Source organism: Octodon degus, unplaced genomic scaffold (assembly GCF_000260255.1).
Source record: "Octodon degus isolate 3935 unplaced genomic scaffold, OctDeg1.0 scaffold00023, whole genome shotgun sequence".
Lineage (NCBI taxonomy): Eukaryota > Metazoa > Chordata > Mammalia > Rodentia > Octodontidae > Octodon > Octodon degus.
In genome coordinates, this window is record NW_004524599.1 from 18,644,481 (window position 1) to 18,659,007 (window position 14,527).

A 14,527-nucleotide genomic window follows, 5' to 3' on the forward strand; every position below is an offset into this window, starting at 1 on the left:
GTTATTCCTGGACACAACGTAGATTTCCAGGAGTCTACAGTATGCTCAGGTTCCTAAACTTATGTTTTTCCAAAGCATCATCACCTATTCCCACTGCTCAATGGCCTGGCCCCTGAGAATCCTCAAACCCCCAATCTCTGCCCACAATTCTAGTAACCACATTCAACATGACTACACTCTCGTATTTGGCCTCCCTCACGATAAAAGCAGGCCGAAAGATCCCAGAAGCCCTTGCTAATCGATGCTAAGTGCCTCAGTACAGTAAGACCACTGAGCTGCCTCTTGGCGATGACCCAAGGCAGCATCTGCAACGTGGTGCTCACTACTGGCTTCCCCGCGGCAGGGCTCCCAGAGCTGCTGCTCTCTTGGAGCAGGGCTAACATCCTTCAATTCTGGACAGTATCACCACATCAAATCAGAGCCACCCAGAGCAACTTGGGGGCCCTTCAATGAGCAGGCCTGGCTTTGAAGAGCTCCAAAAGAAGCGGTCCTGCTCTGTCCTTTTCCACCCTCTCCCTCCACCCTCAATATGAACTCCTCACCAGTCGGGATCAGCTCAGCCTGTGCACCCCACACAGTCTTCCTCTCACCCCCATCTCTATTGCCCCAAAAGGACAAAGGCCAGTGCAGCATGGAGCTCACGGATAACCAAATTCATGCATTCATTCCCTCCTGACTCCATGCAGAATTTCCTGGACTCATTTCAAGCTGGGTGAGGTCACGGCTTCTGGAACTTAATTTTCACATAAAAATCTACTACACAAAACCCGGACACTTTTGGGGTTGCAGTTAGTTAATTACTGCAGATGCATTAACTCAAGTACTGTACCTTTTGGTGCCTCTGTTTTTCCCATACATGCTGTCAAAGAAGCTATTGTTTAAAGAAAATTGTAAGAATCTGTTGATAAATTACCCGTGAAATTAAAAAGGAATGAAAGGAGAGGCCGTACTAAACTATGTTACCCCATGAAGTTGGAACGACTCTTAAGAAGTGAATCCCAGTGAAAGCCTACTACCAAGCAGAGGCAGTAACAGCCCCCAAAAGTAGAACGGCCGTCCCCAAGCAAAGGCCGCCCGGCACAGGTAGTCTGCTCCCGTCCCGTCCTTCCCAGCCTGTCCTTCTTCTTCCTCCCTTCCCTTGTTCTCTCTCTTCTGTCCGTCTCTACCCCATACTCTTCTTCTCTTCCTCCCTTTTCCCAAGCCCTCCTTTTCAAGGCAGAAGTTAGCTACATGTAGGGAACGACAGTAAAATACATCTGGGGCACAGTGCGTGCCCAGCGGTGAGATTTAAAGCGAACAGTGGCCTCTGCCTGGTTACAATCTCATCTGCTCTACACACTACACACGTTTCCTGGTGCAGGGGGAGGAGGGAGCGGAGAGCCAGCCAGGTACTGTCTTCACTTCTAACATTCCACACTCCTGCATGTAGACAGAGGTCATGCTGTGAAGACATTCAGACCCCACTAAACGGAGAAGAAAGCCATGAGGCAGGCTTGGTGGGTCGGCTGGAAGGGCTGTCTATGTAATTTATTAAAATAAAGGAAACCTCAGGCCTCATCTTGTGATTTTAGGGGAAGTCAGTCATGACCAGTTTTGCAGTTCAACTTGGCTACAGCTTGCTTACATCGTAAATACAAACTATCATTAACAGATTTGAAAAATGAAGTAACTATTTTCAAAGGAACAGTTGGGCTTTTTTAAAAATTTTCAGAACCAGGGATTGAACTCAGGCCCTTGTGCTTGCCAGGGAAGCACTTATTGCTTATTCCACTGAGCCACCTCCCTGGTCCCCAGTTGGGCTTTTTAAAAAAGGAATGTTCTAATCCTTTCCTCTACAATCATGCTGCAACATAAATCCTAGGACCTGAGCAAAACACAACGAGCCCGAGACAGGAGGAAGTGCGAGTCCCTGCACCTCCCACCCCAGGCACAAATCACCTCCTCTTGCTTTTTAAATCAAACACACACCTGAACACAAGCAGCTTGAACGGGGGTTACTCCCTTCCCAACGAGGCACCCCTCCCTTCCCAGCACCCTCCCTACAGAAAAGTACGCACGAGCCACAACCACATGTGCCCTGTTTGCTAAAAGGAGGCAGCCTGCCCTGTCAAGGGCAGGAGACAGAAATAGACTCCACTGCTAGCCAACGGCTCAACCGTCCATCAGGGGACACCGAAGACGTTTTTGGAATTAGTGTGTAGGCAGACACACCCTGTTTACCTTGAAAACCTGAAAAAAACACAACCACAGCGTCTAAGTGGATGGTCTCTGTCCCGGGGCGCCTGGAGAAGCCCCAGAGGTATTTTACCTGCCCTTGGCATTTACTCCCAGATGCCAAGGGCAGAGACGAGAACTTGTGTGGAGAAGTCAGGGAAGGTGGCAGCCTAAATCCAAATGAAAATGGTCTTGCTGTCTTTCCCTCTTCTCTTTTTCACTGCTGGGTTTGAACCCCTGCCCCTGCACAGGCTAGGCAAGTGCTGTACCCCTAAGCTACACCCTCAGCCCTCACAGGAGCTTCCCAGCATCCTTCACACCCAGGAGGATAAGACAGCAGCTTAGTCTTCTGCAGCTGGCCAGGCAGCCCAAGTGAGCAGGGCAGCAGAGAGCAGTTGGGACAAGAGCAGGCCTGTGCCCGGCTCCAGGTGTGGTGCAGACAGGACAGCGGCCTGAGTCCGAACACTCACAACAGCCGTCGCGGGCACTGACGTCCAGAGCATGTGGCAGCCCTGGCGGAGGTCACACGCACCCTGCAGAGCAGAGACCCACCCCCCGCCCCAGGGCTCTCTTACCTCCAACATGGGCCTGGCACTATCATGGACAGACAGAATGTGTGTCACCTTGTTCTTGCTCAACTGTTCCACATCTCTGGCATCTGTCATCGGAGACAGGGATGGACATTTTAATATTCTCTGTGAGGCAATTACCCCCAAAGTCTCGGCAGGAAACAAGACAACATGGCTTGCAGAACTCGCCCTGAAGCTACACGATCGGCCACACCCAGAGCCTGCAGACCGCGGGACAGAGCTGCTGCTTTTCTATACTTTGCATTTACTTCAGCTTGCTGCGACTGTGATGCGGCGTGTACACTGCACTGAGCAGAACTTGGATTAATCAACGCTGGAATCACGACGGCTGCTTTTCAAAGGAAACGACACCATGAGGCCGTTTTAGGGTGTGCGCCAGCTATCGGGCTGGGGCCAGTCTTTTTTACATGAGATGAATAGTAATAAAGATGTCTAAAAAGCTTTAAAAATGCTGCTACCTCTTACTGCTTCATAATAGAAGTTGAAAACAAAAGATCTGTTTACTACTGGAGCTAGAAGATCCCGCCCGGCACTTCCTGATCACGTCACGCACGGGGGCAGGGACAGGTCTGGACAGGACCACGTGACCATGTCTATAGTTACTCCACAGCAAAAGAAAGTGCAACCCTTCCCAGAAATCCCAGGCGGGATCCCACCAGGCAGCGACAGCTCTGAAATCATCAGCATGGGAGGTCAGAGATGCTTCCCCCTGCAGAAGGAAGACAGCGCATGTGGTGTCCTGACTGGGACTCTGGCTATGATGCGGGGACCCACTGGGAAGGGGGGAGCTCGGCGCTCCCGTGGTCGTGGTCGGACCACACAGGGTGGAAAAGACCGACAGTCAAGAACTTTATTACCACGTCACCAGAGACTGCTGAGTGACTGCTGAGGGGTCAGTGCTAAGCAGAGGACAACAGCGAGTATAATACTGCGTTGTATAATAAATACAACGTAAACTCGCTGTGCAAAAAAACCGAGGACCAACGCTCGCGGGACCTGGCACACTGACTGAAGAGCTGGAGTCACCGTGGCTTTGGTACTCTCCACATGCACAAGTACCACGCTTTGGGGCGGCGGGGTTAGAAGGTCAGTTCCTGGGCTTCAGTTCAGTTCCAGGTCTACTCTGGAACCAAGAATTTACACTTGTAGCAAGCCTTGCGGATGGAGCGGTATTTCAAGGACACTATGCTGAATATTCGCCAAAACAAGAAAAGGCCTCCCAGCCTCTCTGGAAGGCTGCCCCGGCTGCTCCAACCACCGCAGGCCTCAGGCTCTGATGCACGCAGCAGCCGTCACACAGGCCGAGGGCCACTTCTGGGTACAGAATCAGCTAAAGAGCTTCAATTACTGGGTGGTCAGTGCGGGTCTGAAATGTCCCCCAAGAGTCTATGAGGTAAAGGATCTATTCCCAGCTTGGCACTCTTGGGGACAGGAGAAACTCAGAAGAAATGGGGCCTGGTGAGCAGTACGGGCCAGTCAGGTGAGCCCTGGTGGGGAGGAGGGCACCAGGCCCCGTGCTTCCCGGCTGCCGGAGGCCGAGCCTCTCCCACACACTCCCACCTTGATGTGCTCCTTGCCACAGCCCCCCATACAGACCAGCCAAGCCAGGACAGAGATAGCCAAACTAGCCTAGATCCTATAAATAATCTAGAGATGATTTAAAGTTTAATCTGAGATACATTTAAAACATAAGAATGTAAACTATATAAAGAATCTAGAGAATACTTAAAGAATGGAGGAGGACATGCACAGAGCCCATGCTGGAACCCCACAGGAGGGACTGAGCAGGCGTCGGGCTTGGTACCCAGGGGAGATCCTGCAGCCAGCCTAGTGGATACCGAGTGACAGTGACACTTCGCTGCCCCTTAAGACTTTCCTGGGACTAATTCACACGCATGCCATGAAGCTGACCCTCTTGCAGCGTGTGACCCTTCAGATGTGTGCAGCCAGCACCGCTGTCTACCCTCACGTCTTTACTCCCCAGATACAATTTCACGACAGGTTAAGATTTGTAATGTGTGGTTTGGGGTGAGCGCTCCACTCGATTCCGCACAAGACCAACAGGATGCTGGACTAGGAGGAAAGGGAAGCGAGCGTGGGCAGCACCGCTGCTTTTCCTCTTCTCACAGCGCCAGCTGCGCCATGCAGGGTGGACTTGCCCTGCCTGCGTAGGTGGCCCCATGCACGGCCTCGAGCACACACAGCTTCACGCTGAGCACAGGGCCACCCTGCCTTTCATTTCAACGGCCATCAAACTGCTGAGCACTCTGGGGCGAGTGGTGGGCACTATGGTGAGAGCCACCAGTCCCTGCATGTCCCTCACACACCACAGCCCATCAGCTCAGGGCAGCTCGTCCTGGGCACAGAACGCTGCCCAGCGGTGCTCAGTGTGGGGTGCTCCAAGGGACAGCAGGGCACCATGCGGGGCCCGTCGCACACCCAGAATCCCAGCCCACCCCGCAGCACTGAGGAGCCAGACCCGGCAACCCCTCTGGGAACATGGCCTTGTGCACACCAGGCAGAGCTGCATTTGCAGGTCCAGGTCGCAGCCCCAGCCCAGAACCCGCATTTCAGTCAGAACCCCTGGGGTGACGGGCACCCTGTGTACAAAGAAAAGGGCCCAGCCCTAGTGACCGTGACCTGGTGGTGCCAACAGCACCCTGTCCAGTGGTACCGGGACGCCAAGCCTAAAAACCACTCAGGGGCCTCATGTGCTGAGACAAAAGTCGGAGTGAATGAGAACAATGGAAAGGGTACAGGCTGGGCTTCACAGGGGAAGGGTTCTAGGTCCAGGCGTGAGGCTACCAGCCAAGAGCATCCTGGATGAGGGTCACAGAAGAGGCACTCTCTTTAACGCATTTCTTCCATGATTGAGTTGTTCTGTTTGTCTTCCTGGTGAGCCCATGTGACTTTTATAACAAGGAAAAACACCTTAAGTCTACTGTTCTCTGACAGAAAAGCCAAGAAGAAAGGACAGCCGGCGCTGTGCTAGTAACTGCAGACCACACTTTTCTCTCTCTGCCAACTCTGCCCCTGGCCTCTGGACTCGTGCCCTCTGCTGCCTCAGTTTACCCTACCGGCTGCCCTCCACAGGGGCAGTGACACAGCGAGCGTCCCCCTAAAGTCCTGTTCGACACTGGGATAGTGCATGGCTCCCTTAGAAGACACTGCCCTCAAAGAGCAAAGCGACAGTCATGTCCATCCCTGGGAAGGAGGCAGTAAGCTCACCAGTGTGTGGATGCCACAGGTCCTACGGCACAGGGAGGCCAGCGTGGCCACAGGAAATGAGTGGTTCGGCAAGAGCCCAGAACCATCTCAAATAAAATTAACTGAAGGTTACTGGAGCAAGCATTAAAAATGAGTTCTGCCAACACACTTCTCTAGAAAAGAGGGCCCTCCAGGGACATTCTGTCCCACAGGTCTTCAGAGGCAGGAGGGCAGGGGCAAAGTGGGCAGAGGCTGTCTCCGTAGGCGGCCCCCCACCAGCTGGCCGCATTCCAGCGTTTCCCATCACCCTTGCTCCCAAGTCGAGAGTGTCAGCACCAACAGGCAGGAGGCGTCAACCTCGCTTCTAGTTCTCCCTGCCACTGAACACGTGACCACGCTGTCAGCATCACATAGGGGCTGCAGATGATGACAGTGCCCAGAGTTCTGAGGTACTCGCTAGGGGGTCCAATCTGCCTGGGTTGGAGCTGACTCCTCCCCGCCGGACCCTCCTGGCTGTGACACGGTGCTGAACCCAGCAAAAGTTTCTAAGCTTCACTTTCCTCACCTGCAAAATGGGGACAACATAAGAGAGCCAGCCCGACGTGCTGCCCCGAGCAGTGTCCTTCAGCACATGCTCAGAGCACCCGGGCGAGCGTGCCGTGCTAGCTCTGGGTGTGTGCTGTGGCTTGTGTGGGGTTTGTTCTTCAAGGTGCAGCCCTGGAAGCCGGTGAGGCCGCAGCATGCAGCCCTCTGGGAGATGAACTCTCACTGTGGCGAGAGGCTGTTCTCTCCACAGCAAGCTATGTGCCTGCAGCACCTCACGTGCTGGGCCCCTTCTGCAGGTGACCTTCTCGTGTCCCTACCAGGAGCTCAGGTCATGCAAGGTCCTCTAGAACATGAATTAAGTGAGTCTCTTTACACTCGGCCTCAGGCATTTTGTGACAGCAACAGAAAGGGAACAGAAACGTGATCGTTCTTATCATGGAAATCAGATGCAGTCTCAAGGCGGAAGCATAGGCTCCGCTTGCCTCACCTCTGAATGTTTTCAAATCCACACTTCCTGGGAAGACACTCAGCCCTGGCTGCCCTCCACCCAGCACCCAACGCGCAGCACCAGCTCCCCAGGTCCAGCCCACAGCAGACCCGCGAGCAGCTGTCATCCACATGGTGGCCAGCACGCCCATCTCATCAGCAGACATCGCACCAAAGCTCTGAGATCTCCCCACGTGGGCAGAGCCTGAGCTCCTTCCTGCACTCCTACTCAAGGTTTCTGTGAAGATCTTACATGGCGAGGGCTCCCGTCTGCTGGCTCCCTATCCCTAGTCCTGAACTGTGCAGAAGCAGTAGGGCCCGTGCGTGCTCCAGCCTAGACAGGGCCGCTCGTCCTCGTCCATGACCCTTCCCTCCACACATCTGGGTGTAGCTGCTCACTGGATCCAGGGCGCTGCTCCTGAGAAGCTCAGCAGTGCAGCGAAGACCTGGCTCTAGAGGCTGGGCTTGTTTGTGGCGAGATATCGCCGGGTGCTGGAAAGCCACGTGATTCGCTGCCAAGGCGGAAAACTAAAGGAAGCTGCAGTTTGCTGTGGAAGAAATCTGCAGTGAAGAAAGAGGGTACAAGGGGAGGAAGAAGAAAAGAAGGGAGGTGCTGGGGGCGGGACAGCGCTTCAGTGCTCCTCACATGTGGCCAGACCAAGCGCAGACACTCAGAGGGCTGTTCCGCTCCCAAGGCTGGAGTGAGGTGCCGCTGCAGCACAGGTGACTGCTGGCTCCACGGGCCAGGAGAAAGAGCAGCTTCCCAGGATGCAACGCCCACCAGGAGCCACTTCACAGCTGGGAGCCAGAGCAGAGCTAAGAACATGGCCATCGTGCACCGGGCACCACTGTGGCCCGTGATGCTGTCACTGTCCCCACAGTCCCCTGCATGCCCAGCTTGTGCAACCCACCTGCGTGCACTCGCCTGGCTCACGGGCACAGGGTGTCTAGGGTTCTGGCGGAGCCCCTGGGCCTGCTTCACTGCACCTTGCCATCTCATTCTCGTCTCTGAACCCTAAAGTTTCTGAGGAGGACACCAGGACATGCGCCTGAGGCCCAGAGGCCCAGAGGCCCTGCTCACAGCCCCTTGCCAGTGCACAGCCCCTTTGCTGTTGATTTAGATAAGCCCTGTCCCAGAGGCTTAGCACACAGTGAATCAAAGCAAGTAACCGCACCTCTGACTAACTCCAAATACCTCAGGCCAAGTATAAAGCACCCAGAGTCCGAGCAGGGGGCGGGGATGGGCTGCTCAGAGCAAAACCCTGGCAGGTGAAGCCAGAGTACAACCCCAGGACCCAGGAGGCACTCCCATGCTGCTGAGAACTTAGAAGACAAGTACAGGGCTTGTCCCAAAGTTTTAAATGTTTCCCCAATGCTGTGACCACATGTCATTCTAAAAGAAGGTAGCTTTCTGTGGGTTGGGGTAAATCTACACTGCTGGCAGAATACTAAATATGGTTGACATTTATTTTAAAAAAAGTAATTTTTACACATACCTAGCAATTGTAAGAATTTATCCTAAACTCTGTTCCCATACCCCACGAAAGTAGGTAATGACAGCTTACTAAACAATTTTCAAAATATTTAGTTATCAACTCTGGCAGCAGCACTTAGCCAGCACAACACAAAGCATTAGCTCTTTCTGGAGCCAGCAAGCACACCTGTGCAGGAACTCCAGAGCTATCTCTTAACATGTCCTAGGTGTGCCTAGTGGCCTAGGGGCCTGCACAACTCCCTCTGAGGCCCAGGATGGGGTGGGCGACCAAGGGAATTGCGATCCAGGCAGAAAAATGGCCAGGGCTGTCTGCTCTGTCGAAGTGCAGGTGAACTCACCAGTGCCACCCGCAGCCAGAAACAGACAGAGGCAGTGTAGACTCTGCCCATGTCCCAGCTTGCTGGGGAAGGAGGAGAGCTGGACAAGCCGGCCGGGCGTGCCAGGCAAGGCTCCTTCCAGCCCTGAGGCATGCGGACTTGTTGTGAGCAGCCCCGCTGCTTGTCGTAGGCACCACAACTCCTCCCTCCAGGAGAAGCCAGCGCCCCACTTACAGACTCAGAAAGTCGTTCACACAGGGACCAAGCACGAGCCTGGCACCCGCCACCCAGCATGCTCTGGGGGTGAGCGAAAAGCAGAGTCAACAACTAGCCAGAGATCAGTAACGCGGCACGCAGCAAGCAAGCGTGTACCAGAGGTAAAACTGTTTTCCAGGCAACTAAAACATAGGTTTCTGAAAGTTTATATCACTAGAAGTACAAGAAGCGGCAGATGAATGAGACGAGCCGCAGGTTGGGTGATGTGCCTGTTGCACACTGTCCTGTGATGGGAACATTCCAGAAGTTTGAAGAGGGGTCCGGAGGACCCCAGGTCAAGGACAAGTACTGTGTGATGCACAGTCGCAGGGGCTGGGGCAGGGACTAAGGAGCGGTGCTCATCAGCACAGCTTTCAGTGAGGGAAGAGGCGAGAGCTCTGGAAGTGAGCGGCGGTGATGTTTACGCCGCAGTGGCTGTCCCTGATGTTACTGAGCTATGCACCTAAGCATGGCTAGGACGGGAAATGCCGCCTCCTCTGTATTTTACCACAGTAATTAAGAACTCACCTTTGAAGTTGCCGATGTACAGGCCAGGCAGGATCTAGAAGAGAGACACAGGTGTGAGTGTTGCAGACACAAGCAGACGGCTTGCACGTGCAGGAGGGGTTGCTCTGGAGCACATGGGTCATCCTGGCACATCCTGACAGGGGCACAGAACCTCAGTACAGGGCCATGGCTTTGCTTGGGGACACTGGAGGGCAGGGCCAGTCTGTCCCTGTGCCTGAAAGCTCCGAGGACCAAGCAGCCTTCCCCTTGAGCTCCAGCCCGATGACCCTGGAAGGATGACTCATCAAGTGGTACATGAACAGGCTGAACCCACGCAAGGCACTAAAATGCACAGCGCTCCAACACCCTAGTCTCATCAGGCCTTCGTGGGAACACTGTGATGTTTAAATGCAGACCAGAGAGAGAAGTACATTCCCAGCAGCATTGTAGTGACTGCAAACATGCACAGGGTGGGTTCTGCTGGTGTGGATGCCCCGGCCACTCACCCTGTGGTCAGTGCCATCCACCCTGCTCCTGCCTCTCGCAGTCCCCGGTCCTGTCTCCTCCACACAGAGACGCAGCCTGGGGCTCCCAATGCCAGCACCCCCAATGCCAACATCGAAGTTTCTGGGAAAATAGCCCAATTTTTCAAAACAGCAAAGGAGGCTGCTGGAGGTGCTGCAGGTGGCAGTGCCCACACAGGACATCACCTGCAGGGTGTGAGGGCTGCTCCTCAGGTGGCAAACTCAGGGCCTGAGTCATGGAACCCAGCAGAATATTCCTCCAGTACCTTCCACACTCAGAGGGGGAACCCACGGCACCGAGAGCTGACGACGTGCTTTCTGAGTCTGGCTGCTTCTCTGCTGGGCAGGTCCTTGACTTAGTGATTCTCCAAGGAATGGAAGAACAAATCACGTCAGCTTGGTGGGAGAAGATGAAGGATGGAAGAAGGGACGCAGCATGACGAGGCACAGCCTGCAGCAGGCCCGGCCAGAGGCCAGACACTGCCCTCCTTCCCTGGCTGAGTGCAGGAGCAGAGCTGCCCCCTATTGGGCGGGGCACGGGCAGGGAGTGTGGACTTAGGTGGTGTAGGAGATGACTCCAGACAGGCACAAAACAACATCAAGCCGTGTGGGCATAGAACAGAGGCGCCGTCAGATGACTGGTGGCTTCACAAGGTAGACCAAGAGAGTGTGCCGGAATTTCAAGGGTTGGAAATAGCACACGGCTCATCCTCAGTGCTGCACTCAAATTCTGGCTGGTCTCCAGTCCGACTGGAGCGGGCCCGAGGAAGACTGGTTCCCAGCAGACTCAACAAGCCCAGGGACAGCTAAACTTCTATGGCAATCAGCTCCTAACTCAAACCTCGACCTCAGAAGAACCTGGCCTGTCTCCTTCCCTGACGTTGTTAGTAATCCTAGTCACAGAGGAGGAGCAAATGCAGTCAGACGATGTGATCTTCCGGAGGAAAGACAGCTTGAGCAGGACGGCGCAGACAGACAACCAGCACACGGGGACCAGGAGCACCAGCGGGAGCATGCACAGCGAGGTCACCGCCTCTGCTGGGCTCGCCCTTCCCCTGGGTTTCTGGGCCTCTCCTGGCCAGTACCCTCCCTGTACCCTCTTCCGGATGACCCCATTTTATTTTCTTCACCACTCTACATGGAGGGAGAAAAGGTGCTGAATTCTCATGATAGCCGCGAGAAAAGCATTAAACCATTCAGAAGGCTCAGCTCTGGTCCCAAATAAATGTCACCCCCTCTGAACGCCACTTCACGGAGGACCAAGACACAGTCAGACAAACCACATTCAAACCCCAGTAGGAACATCCGTCCTGGCCCAGACCTGCCCTGTGTCCAGCCTAGAGACTGATCAATGAATTGGGTGATGAAACAGCACAAACCACAGAACAACAGGTCTCCAGTGTCCTGCTGGTCAAAAGGACCCAGGTTTACTCTTATAAGACTGCCCGGGCACAGGTGACAGAGTCTCCGGCAGAAAGGCTTGGCTCCCACAAGGCCGCCCCTTGCTGTGAACACCTGCCACATCACCCCCCCCCCCCAGCAACGCTGCTGTCTCCAGTACAAAGGGCCAAATCCTCAAGTACAAAAACACATTAAGCCCCGAAGAATACTGCTTCTAAGGCAGGAAATCTTTGCAGTTTATTTTTAAACAAGTCTCTTAGTATTACAGGATGCCATGGATCTGAGAACCCCACCCAAACAGATGGAGGAGATAAATTCCCAGCCAAGCAGCCAGTGCCAGCCCGTGTGCAGGGCAGGGGTGGAACCTTTATGCTTCCCAGCTCAGAAAGGACTTCATGGGCTTCACAGCCAGGGAGGATGGGGAAAACTTTGGTGGATTCCCTGAAGGGCTGAATGTCAGAAGCTTTCTTAATGTCATTTGGCCACACACTGAGCCAGGTCAAATGTATAAGGGAAGAATCTGAGGCACTTCTGTGTGCTCTACCATCTGATCTGCCAGTGTGAAATAAAAATGCACCATCAAGAGGAGAAGAGAACCCTTGCAAGGCTGGCAGGAGGAGAGGTCAGAGGCTTCACCGTATGCTGCCCTCCGGTTCACCTCCTGCCGAGGGCTCCTCACTGGATTCAGGGGCAGCCTCTTCCTGCCCTCATTTCCCAGGACAGGATCCTGCACCGTGCCTTGATCTCAGCCAGTCTTCAACGATACGCTCTGAGGGGTGTTTGGGGAATGGACAGATGCGGGGGGATGGAACAACAGGTGATTATGAGGGTGGCCAGCTCCCTGCTGCTGCCTGGGGGAGCGACAGCAGCAGCAGCAGCAGCAGCAGCAGCAGCAGCAGCAGCAGCAGCAGCAGCAGCAGCAGCAGCAGAGAGACCTAAAAGCATGCAGCCTTTCCGTGCTAGACTCGGCTGCTCAGCCTTGCAGCCAGGTCTCCCCTTTGCCAGGTGTCCAGCTCCAGATTACACAGATCCCCGCGGACTCCAGCTACACAGCCGTAGGCCAGTGCTTCTCAGCTGGGCACAAGGCTGTCTGTCGCTATCTAGAGACTTTTTTGATCAGCACAAGGGGATGGGTGGAGGCCAGGGCGCTGTTAAACATCTGCAATGTACAAATAATTCCCTAAACATCTACAATAACAAATAATTCCCAGGCCAGAGCTTCAAGGGCGCAGTGGCTGCAGAACTCATGGGCTGGGGACACAATGTCCGTGGACTCAAGCCTTTCCTAGGTATATGCCCTTAGCTTCACACAGAGGAAAGGGCCGTTCTACCACAGGTGTCAGGCACACTCAGGACCCGATGCCACCTCTGTAAACACCAACAAGGTAAGTCCAAGGACATTAACAACAGTTATAAAAATGTCCCCTCATGTTTGCATTTGCTTCTCCCAAGAATCCGAGCAGACTAGCGAGGGTGTCACCACACTCATCTTGAGGAAATGAGGAGCTGGGGGAAGGTGGCCACTGAAGGCCTCTTACCTGTAAACACCTATGTGTCAGGGAGACAGAAAGAGACGCTCAGAAGCTTAAGTGCCACATTCAAGACCACAGTTCCCAATGGCAGGGTGGCACCGAAGTCCTGGGGAGGATTTTACACAGCTTGGCCCCTATTAACAGCACTGCACTTCCCTGGGGATGGCTGCACCGACCAAAGGCTCAGCACGCTCGCCAGGCATCAGCTTCCTCTGAAGAACAGGGCTGGGTTCTGTGCCCAAGCAGGATGCTTTCAGGGGCCACGAGATCAGCATCTCTGCACCCTCAATGTGCAGAACTAGCCCAAGAGCCAGGGAGGGGCAGAGGTCAGAGCCAGTGGTCCCTGCCCCTGTGCTGGGGAGATTCATCCTCTGGGTGCAGACTGGTTATGCCCATGAGAAGTGCTGAGCCAGCTTTCTCTGACACAGAACTTGCCCAGAAAGAACGACACGTTTCATGTTGTTTTAAAGAGGGGCTGAGTACTTAACACAGAGGACAGTCCTGCATGGAGGCCCTCCCCCAACACGTGTGGGGTGCAAACTCCGGGGAGAACTTTGAGACAACTGGGAGTTTTCAATGGCTCCACAGAAACACATTTGCCTGCAACAGCCCTTCATTGACCCTAGTGCTACCAGGGACCTTTCCCAGTCTGGTCTCTGAGAAGCCCAGGGAGGCTCTTGGTGCTGTGGCTCTGAGCCGGGCCATTTAACTCTGAGTCCAGCTCTGCCACTCAGTCACTGGGCACCTCAGGCAGGTCCTTAACCTCTGTGCACCTCATCTTTGTCACTTCTATCTGTGTCAAATGTGAAGGAAGAGGGGACTTTGCCTGTTTCACGATCAATCTGAAAGCCTGGGACCGCCTCAAAGGACCACCTCTTAGGGACCTCACAATACATCTGGGTTGAACTGACAGCTCAAAAGGAATGCTCCATCAATGGGGCTGGAGCCCAAGCACAGTCTGCCGCTCTGCGGTACACGGACCTTTGTCATTGCCCAGGCTCTCCATGTCTCCCCTGGCCGGTCTGCATGAGGAGGACAAGTGAGACAGACCCGAGTTCACGGTGAGGCTTACGCTTTACAACACACAGGTACCTTCATGAGGCCAAAAGACCAAAGCTCAAACTTCCATGCTGCCCGCCTCGGCTTCCTCCCTGGCAACAGAAGCCCACTCCCCTCATATTCTGTGTAACAGAGGAGACTGGATACAACCCCAGGGCTATGAAACGTAAGACTAAAGTCTGCCCCACAGAGCAGTCAGGGTGGACTCTGAACTGTTTAGGCCCTAAATCTCCTTTTGCAGACGATGACCAACTTATGTGAGAAAGATGTTTTGTCTCAGGTGCTTCAGGGTTCCCGGGTTGCTCTTCAGCTCTAAGGACATCACACCTTATTTATGAATGCTCTTGGAAGAGGCATTTTCATGGTCAGCACCCGCCTTGGATTCTACAAGCCG

At 54.2% G+C, this 14,527-nt stretch overlaps 1 protein-coding gene across 1 annotated transcript in view; it reads right to left on the bottom strand.

Moving 5' to 3' along the window:
- The window catches only part of Dusp22 (dual specificity phosphatase 22), a 42,704-nt gene extending 28,624 nt beyond the window's left edge, over positions 1 to 14,080 (bottom strand). The window contains exons 1-4 of the mRNA XM_004628464.2: positions 14,056 to 14,080; positions 13,251 to 13,372; positions 9,639 to 9,672; positions 2,790 to 2,872 (exon numbers count right to left, since the gene is read on the bottom strand). Coding sequence (XP_004628521.1) covers positions 2,790 to 2,872; positions 9,639 to 9,672; positions 13,251 to 13,372; positions 14,056 to 14,080 — 264 coding nt within the window. The remainder of the gene's footprint in view (positions 1 to 2,789; positions 2,873 to 9,638; positions 9,673 to 13,250; positions 13,373 to 14,055) is intronic.
- Positions 14,081 to 14,527: the final 447 nt, after the last annotated feature.